Here is a 22617-nt window from a genome sequence, read left to right on the forward strand (position 1 = left end):
GGGTAACATATGTGATATTAATTTGTTGTTTACATCTTTATTTCCCTTTTATCAGATTTAACTTGTGTCTTTTTTCAGGTGACTACTCATCACCTGCTGTTAAAAGCTCTACCGCTGGAAGTAGTAAAGGAAAGCCGGTTCCACAGAAGGTAAGCATGTACATAAAGCCTTTCTTATTATAACATTTGAATGCTGGATGTTGTTCTGTGGAGAATAATGACCATGTTTTCGTGGAGCATTGATGAACAGCTAAACACACACACAAAAATTCCCTCAAAACTAGGAACATTGAGTCTCACACTTTAGTTTTAATAAAATTCATTGATCCGTACAGCAGCTGTAATGGTGTTCCATTTGTATTCATTATTATTCACATCTCTCTGCTGTATTAATGATTGGTATTATTATATATCCTTGACTTTGGTGTCTTGGGTAGTTTTCCTTCACTGTTACATATGTAATTACTCCACTTTTATCGCACCTTGGTCTGGTTATGCACAGTACTAGACAGCCAAACGTAACACGAGCTTCTACAAACCTAACCACTATTATGCTTGGTTGAATATTGATTGAATTTCAGTACATCATTGATTTTGCTTATTAGTTTGTCCCTTCTTGGTGCTGATAGTAGGTAGTTAGTGGTGACATCTGATTGATTATTGATTTGTCTGTTTATTTGATATTGACACTTAAAATGTGATCAATTCCAATGATTGTAACAGAATAAAGAAATACAATTACAAGAAGTAGCTACTCACTAAAATATAAAATCAAAAGTTGTTTGGCTGACCTTTTAAATGGGTCTATATTACATGATTGAACGTTTAGTTAATCCAATAACTAAACATCGATCACTAAATAGCGAAGACCCAAAACAGCGAACATCAGTTTCCACACAGGGCAACAATGCCATTGTCCTAAGTAAAAATAAATAAATAAATACATAAACACAAATGAAGTGGGGGCTTTGTCCCCCCCCCGACACACACATATACACACCCCATGTGGGGGGCTGAGTGCCCCACACTCCCCCTAACTAAATATACCAACTCCAAGATCACTCCACATTGAAGAACGTTTAGTTAATCCAATAACTAAACATCGATCACTAAATAGCGAAGACCCAAAACAGCGAACGTCAGTTTCCACACAGGGCAACAATGCCATTGTCCTAAGTAAAAATAAATAAATAAATACATAAACACAAATGAAGTGGGGGGGCTTTGTCCCCCCCCGACACACACATATACACACCCCATGTGGGGGGCTGAGTGCCCCACACTCCCCCTAACTAAATATACCAACTCCAAGATCACTCCACATTGAAGAAAGGGCAAAATCCACGTAACAGCCAAACAACTTGTTTCCCTGACTGGAAACTGACGTTCTTGGTATTGGGTCTTCGATATTTAGTGATCGACGTTTAGTTATCCGATTAACTAAATGTTCAATCATGTAATATAGACCCTTTTAAACTTTCCTTCATATTTTTGTTTTTCACTACAAAATGTTCAAATTCTTTGTTTCTTATATTTTATGTGATTTTAGTCTGATATTGTTTAATATAAATGAATTACAGATTGCAGTGAATATCTAATGTATTCAGGCATTACTATGCGGATCAGTATGTACTTCAGTGCCTTTGAATGACCCCCCTTGGTTTTGGGTTGGAAACTGCTCCTGGTCCATCTATTTTCTATTTCTGTTCCCATATAAAATAATAATGCATTGTCAAGTACAAGCAGGCAAATGTTAAAAGGACAGTCAAACAAGTCTTGATTTTATATTTTAGTATTTCAAGGTTACTGTCTGCATATAAAGTAACATTATGAGTAACTGGAAGTGATACATTGTCACTACAGTATTTTCATGATGTTGTCCCATATAAAGTAACAGTGTTAGTATTTAGGAGTCTCACACTGACACTCAATATTTCCAAGATGCTTGCACACATTAAGTAATACTTCTAGTAAATGGAAATTCTGCAAAGTCACTCTTTAGAATTTGCTAGTTATTGTCCCCATATAAAGTAACATTATTAATAACTGTGCTGCACTGTTGTTCTGTAGTATTTGCAGGATGCTATCCCATATAAAGTAACATTATTAGTAATTGTGAGTACTACACTATCATTTTGTAATATTTGTAGGATGCTATCCCATTTAAAATCACATTATTAGCAATTGTGAGTACTGCATTGTCATTCTGTAGTATTTGCAGGATGCTGTCCCATACAAAGTAAAATTATCCCATATAAAGTAACATTATTAGTAATTGTGAGTACTACACTATCATTCTGTAATATTTGCAGGATGCTATCCCATTTAAAATAACATTATTAGTAATTGTGAGTACTGCATTGTCATTCTGTAGTATTTGCAGGACGCTGTCCCATACAAAGTAAAATTATCCCATATAAAGTAACATTATTAGTAATTGTGAGTACTGTAATGTCATTCTATAGTATTTGCAGCATGTTGTTCCATATAAAGTAACATTATTAGTAACTAAGAGTATGGTAATGTCATTCTGTAGTATTTGCAGGATGTTCTTCCACATGAAGTATCATTGTTATGCCTCTTAACCTCTTAGAGCACGAAATCTGGACAAAGCCATAAATAATGGGGGAACAAAGGTCCAAAAGTAGGGACAATTTATAAATATTGTTCTTACAAACTTAGAAAGTTGATAGAATAACAGATTTTAAATAAGCATGAATTTTCTGGAGGGTATGAAGCCTGAAACTCAAATGTTTCTCATTATATTCTGACTTTAATCCTCAGTGATTTGATGATTTGCTAGAAACCCACAATTTTATATATTTATAGAGACACACACACAGATATATATATATATATATATATATATATATATATATATATATATACATATATATATATATGTGCAGTGGATATAATAAGTGTACACAGCCAGGTTTTTCTGATATAAAAAATGAGACCACAATAAATTGTTTCAAAACTTTTCCCACCTTTAATGTCACCTATAACCTGTATAATCCAATTGAAAAACAAATCTGTTAGGGGAAAAAAATATAAAAAATAAAAAATGTACAATAAGCTGGTTACCAAAGTGTCCTCACCTTAAACTAATACTTTGTTGAAGCACCTTTTGCTTTAATTATAGCATTCAGTCTTCTTGAGTACACACCTGCCATCAATTAAAGAGACTCTGATTATCCCCATATAAAGTTCAGCTGTCCTAGTAGGATTTTCCTGACATTTATTCAGTTGCCTGCTACAGTAAAAGCCATGGTTCACAGAGAGCATACAACACATCAAAGGGATCTCATTGTTGAAAGGTATCAGTCAGGAGAAGGGTACAAAAAAATTTCCACAGCATTGGATATACCATGGAACACAGTGAAGACAGTCATCAAACAGTGGAGAAAATATGGGACAACAGTGATGTTGCAAAGAACTGGAGTTCCCTCCAAAATTGATGAAAAGACAAGACAAATACTGGTCAGGGAGGCTGCCAGGAGACCTATAGCAGCACTGAAGGAGCTGCAGGAATTTCTGGCAAGTACTGGTTGTGTACTACATGTGACAACAATCTCCCGTATTTTCCATATGTCTGGCCTATGGGGTAGGGTTGCAAGATGGAAGCCTTTTCTTACACAGAAAAACATCCAGGCCTGGCTAAAATTTGCAAAACAGTACATCAGGTCTCCCAAAAGCATGTGGGAAAATGTGTTATGGTCTGATGTGACTGAGGCTGAACTTTTCGGCCACAATTCTAGGTGCAAAAACAACACTTTGCATCACCAAAAGAACATAATCCCCACTGTGTAGCATGGTGGTGGCAGTATCATGTTTTGGGGGTGCTTTTCCTTCAGCTGAAACTGAGGCTTTAGTCAAGGTGGAGGGAATTATGAACAGTTCTAAATACCATTTACTTTTTGGCCCAAATCCTTTAGGCATCTGCTAGAATGCTGAAGATGAAGATGAATTTCACCTTTCAACACGACAATGAATTAAAGTTTTGGAATGAAACAGCCAGAGCCTAGACCTAAATCCAATAGAAAATTTGTGGGATGACCTGAAGAGGGCTGTGCACAAGAGATGACCTCATAATCTGACAAATTTGGAGCACTTTTGCAAGGAAGAGTAGGCAAATATTGCCAAGTCAAGATGTGCCATGCTGATAGACTCCTGCCCAAGAAGACTGAATGTTGTAATTAAATCAAAAGGTGCTTCAACAAAGTATTAGTTTAAGGGTGTGCACACTTATGCACCAGCTTATTGTACGATTTTTACTTTTTATATTTTTCCCCCTAACAGATTTGTTTGTTTTTCCAATGAATTGTACAGGTTATAGGTAACATTAAAGGTGGGAAAAGTTTTGGAATTATTTATTCTAGTCTCATTTTTTATATCACAAAAACCTGACATTTTACCAGGGGTGTGTACACTTTTTATATCCACTGTCATACCTCTCAACTGTACAGATTTTCACAGAATGTCCAGATTTTTGCCTCATATTTTTGGTGTGTTCCTCCTAAAATCGGTACCTTTCTGGCAAATAGCTGAGGATTTAAGTCATTAAATAATGACAAATATTTGAGTTTAAGATGCCACATCCTTCAGAAAATTCATGCTAATGCAAAACCTATTATTGTACCAACGTTCTCAGTTTGTAAGTGCAATATTTAACATCCCTATTTGTCCCCCCCTCATTTTAGCTTTGTCCAGATTTTTTTGCTCTAAGAGGTTGAGAGGTATGTCCACTGTATGTATGTATAATCATAAATATAAATCCAGTTTGTAACACAATGCAATATTGATTTGCAAGTTGCCTAAATTCTTTGTCAAAAATATATAATAACATGTTTTTATGTCTCTCTTTCTCTCTGTGTCCCTCACTGTCTGTTGGCCTCCTCACTGAAGAAAGGTAAGGTGTTGTATTTTTTCTGCCGTTATTGCCGTTCCTTAACCTCACTAGATGTATAATGTTTTGCAGGTTTCTATTCAGCTGCTCACCTCTAGGAAATGGACTTTCACATCTCAGGGCAAATTCCAACCATTATTTTGTACTGTGACATTAAGAACATGCCCTCTAATATTGTTTATATGATTTTTGTTTAAGCAAATATATGTATATAGCATATGACCTGCTTTTCCATAAAAGATGTTTTAATTAATTTGTATTGTGTTTTTTAACCAGGGTAGAGCACTGATCCATATGTACCTTTTTTGGACTGAGGGCACTGCCTGGTTAATTGACTTGATCAGAGTCTCATCGTCAGAAAAATGAGGCTGAGGGACTCAAACCTTGGACCTCAGGGAGCAGCTTATTAACAGCTCACTGTCTTATTCCTTTGCAAAGCCAGACAAATTGCAGATAACCTCTGCCCAGATGTGATGCCCTAGATAAATATATGTATGTATACATTTATTTAGATGGGCATTGGACAATGATATGAAATTTAATGACAACAAAACTAGTGTTATGAACTCCAAATATCCTTATGTCTTTGATAATATTAGAATTAAAGATAAAAGTGTTGTAAAAGACATGGGTATTAAAATTGATGACTCTCTAAGTTCTGGCCCTCATTTACATGATATTATCAGATGATGTTATTGAGAAATGAATATTATTTTTAGAAGTATATTTAGTAGAGACAGGGAGGTATTACTGCCACTTTATAAAACTATAATTAACCCTGTTACAGAGTATTGTGGATGTATATGTGTTTTTGATGGAGTTCAGCAATTGGCTAAGCTTCTGGTGTCATTCCAAGGGGATCCAACAAAAAAAATCCTATCCCTCTACTCGTTTCCCACCTTTCTAGATCTATTAAAGTCTGGTTTTCAGAGTTTGCTGAATTCTGGGCTGTTTTGTAGGTTCGTGTGTTGCCCAGACCTTTCTAAGATAGAAGGAAGCTTCTCTGTTCATCAGTGAGAGTGGTGAGCTTTGTAACAGCCTATCTGTCACTGGAGGAATGGTTTCAGCTCAGAATCTGTAGTTTTATTGGCTGTTTTAGGCTGTTTCTATCCCTTTCATCTTTCTGCTTAAAAACCCGTGTTTGTTCAGTTTTTGAACTTGTATTACCTCAGCAAGAGCCTGCCTGGGTGTCCTGCAGAGTCCTACAGCAGCAGAAAGAGAAAAGGAGACTTTGAGTGGATTAAGTACCTCTGTTTTGCTTTTTATTGCTTGTTTTTGCTAGCTGTATTGTTTCGACCACTTTTTTTATTAACGTTGCTACTTATCTGTACTGTTTTTGAAAAAAAATACTGTTTGCACTTTAAAGTATAATTTTTTAAGTGTTTTCATCTGTTTAACTGTAAAGGGCTACACACTCAAGTGTGATAGCCTATTTTCCATGTTAAAATTGTTTTTATTGCTGAATTTGCTTTAATTTTGAAAAAAAAAAAAAAAAAAAAATCCTATCCCTCTACTCGTTTCCCGCCTTTCTAGATCTAGTAAAGTTTGGTTTTCAGAGTTTGCTGCATTCTGGGCTGTCTTGTAAGTCCCTGTGTTGCCCAGATCTTTCTAAGATAGAGGGGAAGCTTCTCTGCTCATCAGTGAGAGTGGTGAGCTTTGGAACAGCCTATCTGTCATCGGAGGAGTGGTTTCAGCTCAGAAACTGTAGTTTTATTGGACAATTCTCTCCCTTTCATCTTTCTGCTTAAAAACCTGTGTTTGTGTGGTTTTGCACATTGTGCAGCGCTGCTTAGCTAGAATTAAACTATTCCTGATGCCATAAAGTCTGATCTTCAGTTTTTCCCTTAGAACTAGCCAGTTTCTTAATTTTAGCACTTGAATCTGTTTTTCCGTGCTCAGCACTGGTTCAGATCTGTTGTAAGCACTAAATAAGCTACAAATCACTGAAGCACTCAACCTTCCTCATTACCTAGTGGTTAACAGTTTTGTATTTATCTTCCTCAATTTACTTCAAGGAAAACAGCTCCAGTACTTACTTCCCTCACTTGTCTAGAGGAAAATAGTGATACCCAGGCATGTCCAAGGGTTCTATCCTGTCTACCTGATGAATCTGGGCATCTTGGGGCAATGTAGCAATTGCCTCATGTACACTGACAACCCTCTCCTCCTACCATCCAACACTACAACCTGTGAGATGCATTTATCTTGCCAAACTGGAGGCTAAACTCTCTCAACCCAAGACTGAACTTCTCAGTCAAGAAGAGAAGGTAAACACACACCACACTCATCACATAGTCCCACTATACCTTCAACACCAAAACCCACACATAGATACACAAAATCATTCTTGGAGGCTCTCAATAAGAATCTGCCCAAGCAACAGAGACCTCCAAAGCAGAAACGCAAGCAACCTCCACCCCTCAGCACAACCCAAAAGACACATAACACACAGACCCAGTGTGCCACTCAATCACAGCCCATAAGGCAAAACAACGTGCCTAACACATTAGTCATAGGTGACTCTATATTCAGGCACACTGATGTTCCACTCACCAAAATAGACAAGGAGAAGGTTACTGATAGCTGCCTGTCAGGTGCCAGGATTCACCACATAACCCACACACTCAGGTCACAAGTACAAATATCAGTCAGTCATTGTCCATGTTGGTGTGAACAACCTGAGACATACCTCCCTGGACTATATGAAAAGAGACATGGAGGAGCTCTCCGATCTTGTAATCCAAGCAGGTATGACCCTACCCCTGAGTAGCATCCTACCTTCACCCAGAATGATACTGCATTACAAGGACAAAATGATTGATTTCAACAATTGGCTAAGCTTCTGCTGTCATTCCAAAGGGATCCAGTATCTGTCTGCCTGGGATGACATGGTCGACAGACCATAATGCTTTGCCAGAGATGGCCTGCACCTGTCGCCCCTGGGATTCTGGATACTGGCTAATGCTCTTGGCGCCCTTATAGTGCCTTTTTTAGGCAAGGTTCAAATGACAAACCCACCACTGTAACAGATACAGGCAAGAAAAAAATGAGGGTAATCCTACTCAACACTAGATGTCTGAACTTCAAAATGTACAAGACAGTAGACAAAATCAAAGACAAAAAACAGCTCCGGGAACTATAAAGGACGTCTTCTAGATTCCACTGAATGATGCACACCAAATCCAAAACTGAGTAGTCCAATAGAGTAACACAGGTTTATTGAGACACAATGTAGAAATAAAAATGAAAATAAAATTGTAGATCTAACACATCCACTGATTAAGCGCTTTTGTCTCCAATCGGAGACTTCATCAGAATCAATTAACAAAAATTCAGTCCTCATATATATATATATATATATATATATATATATATATATATATATATATACACACATACACACGCTACTAATCGGCTGGCAATATGAATTGAATAATTGATTAAATAATTAATTAATTGATTAATTAATTAATTAATTAATTAATTAGCAATTAACATTGCTTAAAATTTCCCTTTGGAATTCTATAAGAACCCCCCCCCCAAAAACACACACATATACACACCTATGTATACACATAGGCCATTGGCCTAGAAATATGCATAAACAATAATTTGTGTATGCATTACATATCAAAGGTAGTGGATAAAGAGAGACATAAAAAGAAATATATAAAAAAATATATAGAAAATATATATGTAAAAAATAGTATGAAAGGTAAAGCGCACAAAAATACTTGTTTGTTTTGTTGGTTTCCATCCTATTTCAGCACTATCCTTGTTAGAATTAAATAACATAATAATGCATGGTATAACCAAAAACAAGTATCACTGACTTGTGCTACTTTCATATAGTCCATTTAAAAACAGTAACTGCAAGAAACGGCTATCACAACATTTGAGAACATTAATTTATGTATATCCACTACCTTTGATATGTAATGCATACACAAGTTATTGTTTATGCATATTTCTAGGCCAATGGCCTATATGTATACGTAGGTGTGTATATGTGTGTGTTTTTTGGGGAGGGTTCTTATAGAATTCCAAAGGGAAATTTTAAGCAATGTTAATTGCTAATTAATTAATTCATTATGTAATCAATTATTCAATTCATATTGCCAGCCCATTAGTAGCGTGTGTGTATATATATGAGGACTGAATTTTTGTTAATTGATTCTGATTAAGTCTCCGATTGGAGACAAAAGTGCTTAATCAGTGGCTGTGTTAGATCTACAATTTTATTTTCATTTTTTATTTCTACATTGTGTCTCAATAAACCTGTGTTACTCTATTGGTCTACTCGGTTTTTGATTTGGTGTGCATCATTCAGTGGAATCTAGAAGACGTCCTTTATAGTTCCCGGAGCTGTTTTTCGTCTTTGATAAACTTCAAAATGCACTCACTCGAGACACTCCTTAAAATGGAGAACATTGATATATGTGCAGTGACTGAAACCTGGTTCAAGGCTCCAGAGAACACCCCTGCATTACCAGGATATAACTCATACCATACCTTTCGACCATCTAACCAGGACTGGAACACCAAGGGCGGAGGAGTGTCCATATTCATGAAGGATATCCACACCTCCAGGCTAGTTGCCCAAAATAATGCATCTGAAATTATCCATGTGCAACTAACTCTAGAAAAACTACTTGTGTACCAACTCCTTCACTCAATGCTTTCTAGAATTCATAAACCCCAATGCCCTGGATCAACTTATCCACGCCCCCACCAGGGGCAATAATATCCTAGACTTAGTCATTACCAACATGAGTGACAGGTGTTCCACACCTGATGTCAACTCCTCATTGGTCAGATCTGACCATAAGCTAATCACCTTCGATATCCACATCCCTCCCCCACCCCACCCCCATTAAGGAAACCACTGTAAATATTTCTCCAAAGCCAACTTCATGCTTCTTAACACAAAAGTGTCAAACTTCACGACACTCATGCAGATGGACAATACAGTTATGACTGCTGAATCTTATACAAATGCAGTCTATATGCACTTACACGAGTGCATGGATCATGCTATCCCTAGCAGAACCAAGACGCTATCCTCCAAAAAAAGGAAGCCAATCTGGTGGTCCCCTGCTATAAACAAACTCTAAACAGAAGGAAGAAACCATTGCAAAAGAGAGTAAAATCCCATGATTGAAGGAGCTCCCTAGTCAGCCTCAATAAGAAGCTGAGATCCCTCATAAAATCCTCCAAAGCCAGCTATGAAAACAAGATTACCACTGACTCTAAGAACAACCACAAAGTATTTTATAGCTATGTCAAGAACCTCAGCGGCAACACCCAGATATGCTGTGAGTTACAGCACAATGGCACAAAAATTATGGAACCAACTGATATCACCAACATCCTGGCTTATAGGTTCAGTGCCAACTTTACACCCCATCCCCTAAAGGTCCCATATCCATACTGGAAGAATACACTGCCCCTGCAATCACAGCTGAGCAGGTAAAAACTGAGCTCTCCAAAGCCAAGAACACAGCATCCATGAGACCGGACAACATCCCAGGCTGTGTTCTACAAGAACTTCACTATGAACCCCCCCCCCACCTAAGCACCATGTTCAATCACAGCCTCACGTCAAGCATTGTACCCACTGAATGGTGCACAACAACAGGTATACCACTCCACAAAGGGGGAGACACCACAAACGCCAGGAACTATTGCCCTATTAGCCTGGTGAGCCTGATTTGCAAGGCCATGGAACATATCATCATGGAGCTCATAAACAAAGAGACTGGTAACCTCCAAACTCTGGACCCCACCCACTTCAGGTTTGTGAAGGGCAGAGCATGCCTCCTGAACCTGATCAACTTCTTTGAAACAGTCAGTAGATGAGGGTAAGACAGTTCACACAGTCTACCTTGACCTTGCCAAGGCTTTGGACACCATCACCCATTCTGGAATCATAGATAAACTCACTAAACTAGGTATAAATCCATATGTCACAAGATGGGTTGTCAACTGGCTCACTGACAGAACCCACACTGGAAAAGTTGCAGACTCCAAATCTGACTTCAAACCTGTGACAAGTGGAGAACCACAGGGTTCAGTCTTGGGTCCTCTCCTGTTTGGTATCTACTTTTCTGAAGTACAGACTAACACAGAGGTCCTCTGGCTGATGCAGTTTGCAGATGACTGCAAATTAGGTGCCATAGTTGAGTACCCAAACAACTTGGACATCCGACAGAAGGTCCTCACTGAGACTGATGCCTGGTGTCAGAGTAACGTCCTCAAGTTCAATGCCAAAAAGTGCATTGCCACCCCCTTTGGTAAAAACTCGGTACCCATTAACTACCACATAAGTGGCAGTCCACTTAATGCTGAAGGTGTGATAAGAGACCTTTGGACTCAGGTGGACAGTAGTCTCTCCTTTGAAAGTCACATCACCACAGTACTCGGGAAATCCTTCTACGTGGCATACCTCATCAGGAAAGGGTTCTCATCCAGGAAAAAAAGTGGTCATTGCTCCCCTCTACTCGGCTCTCATTAGACCCATTATTGAGTACAATGCCTCTTTTGGAATGTACCTCATAAGACATGCAATAGCTGGAAAGGCCACAAAAATACCTCACAAAGAGGATTACAGGACTTAAATAGATGCTTTACGCTGACCATCTCAGAAAACTCCAGCTTTACTCCATAGCATATCACCTACTCTGAGGTGATCTCTGCCTAACGTACAAAGCTATGTCAAACCCAGAGCTGTTGGACATGCTACACCTAAAGAAATCCCAATCCCTCTGAGCTACATGCTCCAGGGACCTAAACCTTGTCACCACAATAAACAGAACATGCTGGAGGGATAGATTCCTGTCCCAGAGACTTCCCATACTCTGGAACAAGCTATCTATCCATGTCAAGTAGAGTTCCTCATTAGCACTCTTCAAGAAAAATCTTGATGAGTGGATGAGAAATAGGAAATTCACCCTGTGAATCACTTCTGTAGCTCTACTTGACAGGGGAACAGGACAATAACCTTCTTGGGTGGCGAAAGCCAGGGAACCTTGTTGGCTGGGCTTACATAGGCCCTTGGGCCAATAGCCTAGTAACTACATATGAACCTACAGATTGGAAAGAATTCAAAGGAATTTTACTAGAAGGATAAAAGAAATGCTTGGTTAAATTATCAAAACAGATTTAAGCTATTATCTTTGTTCACAATTAACTATAAGTTAGTCATGGGAGATTTAATTACTATTTATAAATGTGTTAATTATATCAGTTTGGGGATGTTTTGCATTTTTATAGTAGAACACGCCTACTGAATACCAGGAATAATTATTTTGTTGATGGTCTTGTAGGTTCATTGACTGGGTGACATAATGTTTTTCATAGGAGGGCTAGTTACTTGTGAAATAATCTGTTATGGGTCAGGAAATCTAAATCAGTTAATTCTTTAAAAAACTGGATCTTTGGATTGTCTCCAGAGTATCTGACCTGGGGCTTTATGGTGGCAAGCTCTTTGAAGGCCTTTATAGATACTGAGCTTGATCTCTCTAACATTGAACATTCATACCCTGGATTCTTTTGGTGAGAAACCTGTGTGTGCATTCCAACTGTTGCATATGCCTCATCAGGTACATGCCAAAGGAGGCATTTTACTCAATGACTGATCTGCTAAGAGCTGAGTAAAGTGGTACTATAACCTCCTTGCACCTGGATGCCATACCCTTATTTATAAGTTGGGATACAATGATTTTCTTACTACTTTGGCTTCATATTGCTCAAAGGCCAGATTACTGTCTGCATATGTTCTCGGATCTGTAAGTACTGTGTCAAATCTTAGGGTTGTCTTATTGATGGAGTATTTAACCTGAATGGATGTTTTCCCAAAAGTTGCTATAATGCACTTCTTGGCATTGAGTTTTAATCCATGGCTTTGGCACCAGTCATTTGTATATGTTAGATCCTCCTGCAGGATTGTAGTGTTATAGAGGAATTTATGCTAGCTCCCAATATGCAATCATCTGTGAACTTGATGAGCCAGAGGCTCTTGACCTCTGAAAAGAAGATGTGAAATAGGAGTGGGATAGCACTGCGTCCTGAGGTACTCTGTTGGTGACCAGTCACTTGTTGGAGGTGGTCTTACCAATCTTGACTTCCTGAGTCCTATCTGTAAGCAAGTTAGCAATCCAGAAGGATAAAATGACAGAGTGAGGCAATTCCTTTCCACTTATACTACACATGACTTATACAGCCCTTGCTTAACTTCATCTTGTAAGTGACATAGTTAGTAAATGTATTTTAGTCTATGTGTACTGCTGTGTCTCTGTATTTATTACCATTGGTTAGATGAATTGACTATGAATAGTCAGCACAGTTAAATGAAAGCAAAAATGGATGAGCCAACCTCCTTGAACCACGTGTTAAGTCTGTTCCCATTTAAAAAGTTAGCGCTGCTAAAGTGCAAGGATGAGTAGTTTTTCATATCTGAGTATGGGCTGAGTCAAGGCCATGACTGCATTTGGCTGCAGACTTACCAGTATATTCTTAGACCACACTTTTTATTGTTAATGCTGGTGACTTCTACAGATTTATTTTGCCCCAGTAGTTGTTTGAACTTTGACATTTTATTTTTTCAGTTCGTGTATTATTGGTGTTCAATATTTCTAATGCATTTATTTATTTTTTTATTACAGTTCATGATTGTTTCATTTATTCAGTGTTTATACACTTGTTATTGTACTATTGATACAGTTACATACTTTTTCCATAAGTCTTATACAAGAGATTTAAGTTTAAGCTCTCAAATAAAGTTGAAGATGAATTTTGATCCAATAAATTGTAAGCTAGAAGACGTAAAGTGAAATTATAAGATGAATGCTAAACTGAAAAAACAAAACACTGTAAAACAATAATTTCATAAGTATAAACTAATGGTCCCTAATCTAAATTATAAGACATTGCAACAATTAAGTGTAAAATGCATGAGAAGTATTAATGCAACTAAAAGTGTCATTTAATGAGCAAATTCCTCCCAGTCTAAATTCTAAAACTGTCTGATCAGTTTTAGCACTGCATGCAATACATAATAGAAAGCTCTCAAGTAAAATGAAATTTAATTATATTTCTAAACCAAATGCATAACAACTTTAAAGTCCCTGTACAATGTACAATTTTAAAGCTGACTGCACTAAAACTCTCAGTAAATATTGACCGAGACAAAACCCACAAGATGACGTGCCTTCCATTTTATTCTTATTCCATTGCCCTTAGAACCACTCAAATGTTTTGAAACTAGAAGGCACCATATTTCTTTTATAAACATATTTTCTAGAGTTTTGCCCTGCAGAAATATTCATCTGCTGATCTAACTTTTTTGTTGGAAACATTTGTTGAGGAAAGAATGACAGAAACAGTCCAACATACACTGGAGTGTTGAGATCTGCATTGATATGTTGTAGCAACTGTTGGTGAATATCTCACTTTTTAAATTATTTAACTGCTGTGGATTTTTCGCTTCCAAGTGATTTATACTTTTTCATTTTAGGAAATTCCCAAAAAATAATAAGATCAACCTGATCTAAATAACTGCTTCAACAAAAGTAATGTGTAGTAACAAAAAGAATTACTTGTTCTACCTAAATAGATAAAAACATTGCTAAGCTTGTAGCATAACTTCAGTCCAATCATTCCTTCTCTTCCATTTTTGTTTCTGTTTAATTTACAGAATACAAAACCTTTTTCGTATCTGCTATGGAATGTTAATTTGCTCAACAAATGTGAAATTGTCTCTTGAACATCAAGAGTGACTCTTTTATCTGGATATGAACTGTAACAGCTATCACGGTGATTGGGCATTCTAAAGAAAGACTACATTTGGTGTCATGTAGAAGAAGGGAAACATTTTGTTTCTCTATTCAGTTATTTTATTTTGTTTTAAATTTTCAGTATCCTTAACTTATACTTATTGTAGTGAACTAAGTAGGTAAAAGAGATTTACATTTTTATACAATGTTTAAATTGTGAAATTTTTATAGAAACTAAAACATAACTAGTTGGGAAAGAGTTACATAACAGCAGTTTGATATTGGATGAAATAGTCCCCGTAGAATATATTTTAAGTACGTGTTGTCAAAATGTAAAAAAACAGCAAAGTCATAGTCATGTGCTTAATATACAGAAAAACATGTTAATGCATATCTTACTCTCACAGAATGAAGATGTTTGTAAGAAAAGAAAGTGGTGATTCTATAGGTCAGAATAAGAAGTGTAGCTCATTGTTGTGTAGAATGGTGTGACTAAAAGAAGATGTTTAGGTGGGAGAGTTGGAACACTAAGTGTGACAGGCTACTTGCTTAATATCAGAGAGTATCGGAATGAAACACACATGTTCCGTATTAAAGCCATGGGTCACAGGGAGGTTGATTGCTACTGCAGAAGATGAATTATGAAAAATGTACATGTGATTCATCTGTGACTAGTTTCTTCACAGAAATGCTTGCGATGCATACCTCTCAACTGTACAGATTTTCACAGAATGTCCAGATTTTTGCCTCATATTTTTGGTCCATTTCTCATAAATTGTGGTTTTCTGGCAAATCGTTGACAAATTATTGAGGGTTGAAGTAAAAAAATAATGACAGACGTTTCAGTTTCAGACTTCATACTCTTCAGAAAATTCATGCTAATGCAAAACATGTTATTCTATCAATTTTCCTAGTTTGTAAGTGCAATATTTACAAAGTGTCCCTATTTGTGGGCCTTGTCCCCCCCATTATTGATGGCTTTGTCCAGATTTCTTGCTCTAAGAGGTTGAGAGGTATGTTGCAGTGTACTGGATGACATCTGGTGTCCTAAACTGTGTGAGACAGCACTTAGATCTTGGAAACCACCTTCTATTTTATAATAATATCTAAGTATATGGGATGTGAACTGTGGTATCATCTGTGACCACAGAATAAAGTCAGAATAGTCTTTTAAGGAAAGAGTTTAGAGAGAATATTTTTGCCTTTTTTTCAAAAACCAAATAGTACTAGAAGGGACGCATGCAAGTTTTCTAATATAAGGGATTTGGTATCAGTGAGTCCCCAGGTACTATGAAAATTATTACACCACCTTACATATAATACTACTTGAAGAGAGACATACAAGTTTACTAATATAAGGGATTGGGTATCACTAAGTGCCCCTGTTCTGTGGAAACTATTACATCATATATATATATATATATATATATATATATATATATATATATATATATATATATATATACTCATACATATATATATATATATATATATATATATATATATATATATATACATATATATATATATATATATATATATATATATATATATATGGGTCTACTTCATATGATCGAAAGACCATTTGACCTAAACCCATTTGATCGAAAGTTCATATGATCGAAAACCAGTATTCAAGGCAAATAACAAGGATTTGTCCCCCTCCCCAGTGTCGTGTGACCCTGGAGTTGGTATATATAGTTGGGGGGGTGTGGGGGGATTACGAGATCATATGACTATGTTTTCTGCCCCAGTAATGAAACTAGCCATAGGCAGTTTCTACTCCCTGTTCTATCCCATCCTTCTCAGATTCTCACATTTTGTAAGGCCTGTCCAATCCCATCCTTCCTAGAATCCCATGTTTTTTAAGGCCTTGACTGTCACAGATTCTACCATCAATTATGCCAGTTGGTTCCATCTGTTCCCAGCTGCTAAATGAAAAAAATATTTTCTGATTCATTTGCTGCTTATATGCCTCCACCTTGCTACAATGTTATTTCTTTCCAGTGCAGTTTGTTACTTATTACCATATCAGGGTTTATACTAAAGGAACGCTCATACAGCACTTAACTGTGAAGAGAAAATATCTATTCACTACTTCATTTATTTTTGAATACACACTTACCCAGTTCGGGATCATGGGACTACAGAGACTTTTCTAGAAATGAGAGAGCACTATTGTCTTCTGTCTCTTCTCAACTCTACTGGTCTAGTCTTAATGCCTCATTATGTGCCACACCTTTCATTGACTCTACTGCCCTAGTTACCTTCCTCTGCACCCTTTCTAGCATTCTGACTCCCTTCCACAGTGAGGCATCATGAACTGTATACAGTACTCCCATTTATGACCTTAGCAATGCCTTCTGGAGGAGAATTATCACTTTTTGTCTCTGAATTTCGCTATCCCTACATATATGCATCTAGGCCTGTCTTCTCTTCAGAAGAGTTATAGTCTGCCTCCACAGTGCATAATCTACCCTGAATTTCATTTTGGAAGTGTGGCACCAACAAGAAGTTTGAAGTGAAACAAAAGTATGACATAGGCTATGACTCTATTCTTCTTACAGCCCTCTTCATGCCCCACATCCACTTGCCCTCATATTCTCTACCTAATAATTCTGTCAACAGAAACTAGACTGCTATAGTGGTTCTTATATGAGATTGGAGATAAGCATATTAAATAGAGGCTGATCCAGAATCATGCACTGTGATACTTTTCTTAACTTCCGTACCTGACAAGACCCCCTCATTTTTCCACTTATTAGACCACTTTCCAACCATCCACTTAGCTTTCTGCTCTCTCTTGCCTTTGAAGAGTCTACAGTATGGGATGAGTGAAAACCTTTGTTGAAGTCCAGATATTTGCTTCTGTCCATTTCGCTGGTGACCTAGTCACAGAATTGCACCACTTTAGTATAGCAGGATGTTATAAGTTCATAGGTAGGTACTAGGCTATCTGCCCGAAGGCATTTATAAGCCTAGCCAGAATGTGTTGGCTTTCATCACCCCCTTAGATTAGTTCCCTGAGTCTCTGTCCAGCAGAGCCACTGAAGTGATCCCCGAGGTAAACTTTCTGTTTCCCATCCACTCGTCAAGGTTTCTTTTGAAGAGTGTTAGCAAGGAGCTCTGCCTAATGTAGATTGGGATCTTGTTCCCAAGTATGGGAAGTCTCTGGGACAAGAATCTATCCCTCCAGCACATCCTATTTATTGTTGTGGTGATGTTTAGATCCCTAGAGCGTGTGGCTCGAGAGGATAAGGTTGTCTTTAGGTGGCGCATGTCCATCAATTCTGGGTTGGACATGGCCTTGTATGTCAGGCAGAGATCACCTCTGAGTAGGCGGTATGCAACCGAGTTCAGCTGTAATTTCTTCAGTCGAGCTGCATAGGGCATCTGTTTGAGGCCAGTGATCCTCTTGGTGAGGTACTTCTGTGGTCTTTCCAGCTGTTGCAGGTGTCTTGTAAGGTACATCCCAAATGGGGGCGTTGTACTCTATGATGGGTCTGATGAGTGATGAGTAGAAGGGCACAATGACCTCTTTTGATCAGGATGTGAACCCTTTTGGGATTAGGTGGGCCACATAGAAGGATTTTCTAACCACTTTGGCAATGTGATTATCAAAGGTGAGATTACTATCTACTTGGGTCTCCAGATCCCTTATTACATCTTCCGTATTTAGGGGACTACCACCTATGTGGTAGTTTGTGGGTACTTTGTTTTTTCCAAAGGGGATGACTATGCACTTTTTAGCATTTAGCTTGAGGCCATGATTTTGACACCAGGTATCCGTCTCAGTGAGACCCTTTTGGAGGATGTCTGTGTCAGCCAGGGAGTCAGTTATAGCCCCTAGTTTGCAGTCATCTGCGAACTTGGTCAGCCATAGTCCTCCTGTGCTTGTCTGTACCTCTGAGAAGTATATGCCAAACAGGAGGGGTCCTAGGACTGAGCCCTGGGGAACGCCACTTGTAACCATTTTAGAGTCAGACGTAGCTCCCGCAACTCTCACCATGTGGGTTCTGTCCATGAGCCAGTTGGCAACCCATCTTGTGACATAGGGGTTTATGTTCAGGCTGGTGAGCTAGTCTATAATACCAGAATGTGGAATGGTGTCAAAGGCCTTTGCGAGGTCTAGGTTGGCTGTGTGTACCACCTTTCCCTCATCTATAGCCTTGGTAACTGTCTCAAAGAAGTCCACCAGGTTTAGGAGGCATGATCTGCCCTTAACAAAGCCGAACTGGATAGGGTCCAGTGTTTGGAGGTTCCCAATGTCTCTGTTAATGAGTTCCATAATGATATGCTCCTTAGCCTTGCAGACCAAGCTATTCAGGTTTAGAGTGATAGTTCCCGGGGTCTGTTGTGGCACTACCTTTGTGGAGCGGAATAACCATTGCTGTATGTCACTCTATGGGTACATAGCCTGTGGAGAGGCTAAGTTTGAACAGTGTGTTTAGGTGAGGGGTTAGTTCATATTTGAGCTCATGCAGGACGCAGCTTGGGACACCGTCCGGTCCCATTGATGCTGTGTTTTTGGCTTTGTAGAGGGCTGTTTTAACCTGAGTGTCTGTGATTTCAGGGTCTCTACATTCTTCTGTTATGGTTATGGGCCCTTTTGGGGGTGAGAGGGGGGTTAAGTTTGCACTGAACTTGTCTGCCAGGATGCTGGCAATATTGGTCGGTTCAGTGTATTTTGTGCCATTCTGCACTAACTCCGAGCAGATCTGAGCATTGCCACTTAGATTCTTGACATAGCTAAAGAATGCCTTGTGTTTATCTTTGGAGTCCTTGGCAATTTTTCTTTCAAAGCTCACCTTGGATGATTTTATGAGGGATCGTAGTGTATTGCTGATACTGAAAATGGATGTCTTCCCTTCTTGTTATTTTACTCTTTTCTGTACTAGTTTCCTCCATCTATTGTATAGCTTGTTTATGGCAGAAGTCCACCAGACTGGTTTCCTTTTCTTGAAGGAGTGAGTCTTGGTTTTGCTTGGGATGGCATGATCCATGCATTCTTGTAGGTGCCCATAGAATGCATTAGTAAAGGATTTTGCAGCTTGGACAGCGTTATCCTTCAGCATGGGGGCTTTAAAACTTTCCACCTCGATCTTAAGTAACATGAACTTTGCTTTTGAAAAGTTTTTCATGGTGGTTTTCTTGTCTGGAGGTGGGGGTAGAATGTGGATATCCAAAGTGATTTGTTTATTGTCAGATCTAACCAGCGAGGGGTTGACCTCCGGCATAGAACACCGGTCACCCATGTTGGCGATGACCAGGTCCAATATGTTGTCACCTCTGGTGGGAGTGTTGACCAGTTGAACCAGGGCATTTGAGTTTATAAATTCTAGGAAATGTTGGGCAAGGGAGTTAGTACTTGAGTAGTTCTCCCAGTTAATGTTTGGGTAATTGAAATCACCCAATATTAGGGTGTTTGGTAGGACCTTTATGTTTCCCAGTGTTTCCAGAAACACGAAATGGGGGTCCTGGGACATTGTGGGTGATCTGTAGCAAACTACAATTTAAATTGCAGTTTTGCCTGTTGTTAGTTGCACGTTGATGATCTCTGAAGCATCATGCTGTGCCACTAACCTGGAGGTGTGGGCATCCTTGATGAATATGGATACGCCCCCGCCTTTTGTATTCCGGTTTGGATTCTGTGGCTGAAATGTATGGTATGAGTTGTAGCCTGGTAGTGCTGGGGTGCTCTCTGGAGCCTTAAACCAGGTTTCTGTTACTGCACATGTATCGATTTTCTCCATATTGAGGAGTGCCTTTGACTGTGTGCATTTTGAGGTTCAGACTTCTGGCATTGAGTAGCATTACCCTCAGTTTTTTGTTACTTCTGCTATTTACGGCAGTGGCTTTGTCTTTTGAGCATTGCCTAAAAAAGCCACTATGGGGGTGGCAAGAGCCTTGGCTAGTATTTCAAAGCCTAGGGATGACAGGTTCAAGCTGTCTCTAGTGAAGCAGCGTGGCTTGTTGAGCATATCATCCCAGGCAGACAGACACTGGATCCCCTTTGAATGACACCAGAAACTTAGCCAATTGTTGAAATTGAGAATGTTTTCTTTATACCGTGGTATCATTCTTGGTGTGCAGGATGCTACTCAGGGTCAGGGTCATACCAGCCTGGGCTACATGATCAGAGAGCTCTTCCATGTCTCTTTTCATGTAGTTCAGAGAGGTACAGCTCAGGTCATTCACACCAACATGGACAATGACAGAGTCATATTTGTACTTATTCTGGAGTGACCTGAGTGCTTGTGTTATGTGGCGGACCCTGGCGCCCGACAGCAGCTAACAGTAACCTTCTCCTTATTCAGCCTAGTGAGTGGGACGTCAGTGTGCCTGACTATAGAGTCACCTATTACTAGTATGTTGGGTATGTTATTTTGCCTTAAGGGCTGTGATTGCATGGCACACTGGTTTTGTGAAGTATGTGTTTCATGGTTTGTGTTGGGGGGCAGAGGTTGCTTGGATGTTTGCTTTGGAGGTCTCTGTTGCTTTTGCAGATTTTTATTTAGAGCCTCTGAGTATGTTTTTGTGTATTTATGTGTGTTTTTTGCCAGTGCAGGTTTCATAGGTCTATGTGAGACTGGTGGTGTGATGCAAGTATTTCCCTTCTCCTCTTAACTGTCTGATCCAGTCTTGGGTTGAAAGAGCTTAGCCTCCAGTTTGGCTGTATAATTGCATCTCTCGCATGTATTAGTGTTTGGTGGTAGGAGGAGAGGGCTGTCTGTGTACATGAGGCAGTTGTAATATTGCCTCAAAATGCCCAGATTCACCAGTTTGACTGGAGGGTACACCTGAAACTGCCCTTTGGCCATGCCTGGATAGGTACAATGAACTGTTTTACTGGATGGCTGGTAAGGATGAATAGAGAGCCTTGTCCTTCTGTACGGTACAGGAGGGTCTAGTGCTAGGGTTTATAAGTGATTGCTATAAGTTTTGAGCAAGTGCCAGGCTGAGAAATGAATGGCTTGAGTGCTTAAGTTGAAAGTTTGTCTAGTTCCAAAGGAAAATTTGAAGAGGAGACTTTGTGGAGCCGGGAATAGTTTTACACTAGCTAACCGGCACTGCCCGGCGCTCAAAACTGGGAAAATATAGTATTTATAGCAGTTAAATGAAAGAGATAGAAATTTGCCCAAAATGGCCAATAAACTACTAATTTCTGGGCTGAAACCACTCCTCCAGGGACAGGATAGGCTGCTCAAAGCTCCCCTCTCTCACAGGTGAACAGAGAACTCCCTTCTATCCAAGTAAGGTATGGGCAAACACAGAGATTTGTAACACAGCCCTAAATTCAGCACTAACCTGAAAACTGGACTATACTAGCTTAGAAAGGTGGGAAAGAAGTATATATATATATATATATATATATATATATATATATATATATATATATATATATATATATATATATTTTTTTAGAAAATAAAGCAGATACACTCATATAAAAACAATAGAAAATGAACAAACTGATTTAAACAAGTTACCCAATTAACCAGACAAAAAGCTCAAAACTGATCCCTGTTCCAGCAGTCTTCAATCAGACAAGTTCTAACTGCACACCCCTGCTTATTAGGGTGCAGGGGAACCTTCTCCAAAAAAGATGGCCTGGATCAGTGCTCAAGTTATACAAACAAAGCTAGATTCAGCAGCCCTGAATTTGGTCTATGCTACAGCAACAAGCCACACCAATTTCAAAAAGAAACATTTCAAATAAGCAGGCACAATAAGCCTGTGACCAGATATTCCCAGCTCAGAAGTGTAGAATCCAGCCTCTCCTCCCACAAGAGTGCAGACCACAAACCTTTTTAATGTAGAATAACTGGCCTGAAACCCAAGTGTTTAAGCCAGAACTAATGCACTTTTAGAACAGCAGACACTGGGCCTTCAATCAGCAATTCTCAGCTTAGAAGGATGTAAGCTACCTGTCCTG

General features: G+C 38.8%; 1 protein-coding gene across 1 annotated transcript in view; it reads left to right on the forward strand.

Moving 5' to 3' along the window:
• The window catches only part of LOC122809305 (tyrosine-protein phosphatase non-receptor type 18-like), a 1521908-nt gene that overhangs the window by 1472094 nt on the left and 27197 nt on the right, over window positions 1-22617 (forward strand). The window contains exons 14-15 of the mRNA XM_044080695.1: window positions 79-149; window positions 4908-4911. Of these exons, the coding sequence (XP_043936630.1) occupies window positions 79-149; window positions 4908-4911 (75 nt within the window). The remainder of the gene's footprint in view (window positions 1-78; window positions 150-4907; window positions 4912-22617) is intronic.

The sequence above is a fragment of the Protopterus annectens genome, chromosome 8.part0 (genome assembly GCF_019279795.1).
Source record: "Protopterus annectens isolate FY-2018-M chromosome 8.part0, PAN1.0, whole genome shotgun sequence".
NCBI classification, from domain to species: domain Eukaryota; kingdom Metazoa; phylum Chordata; order Ceratodontiformes; family Protopteridae; genus Protopterus; species Protopterus annectens.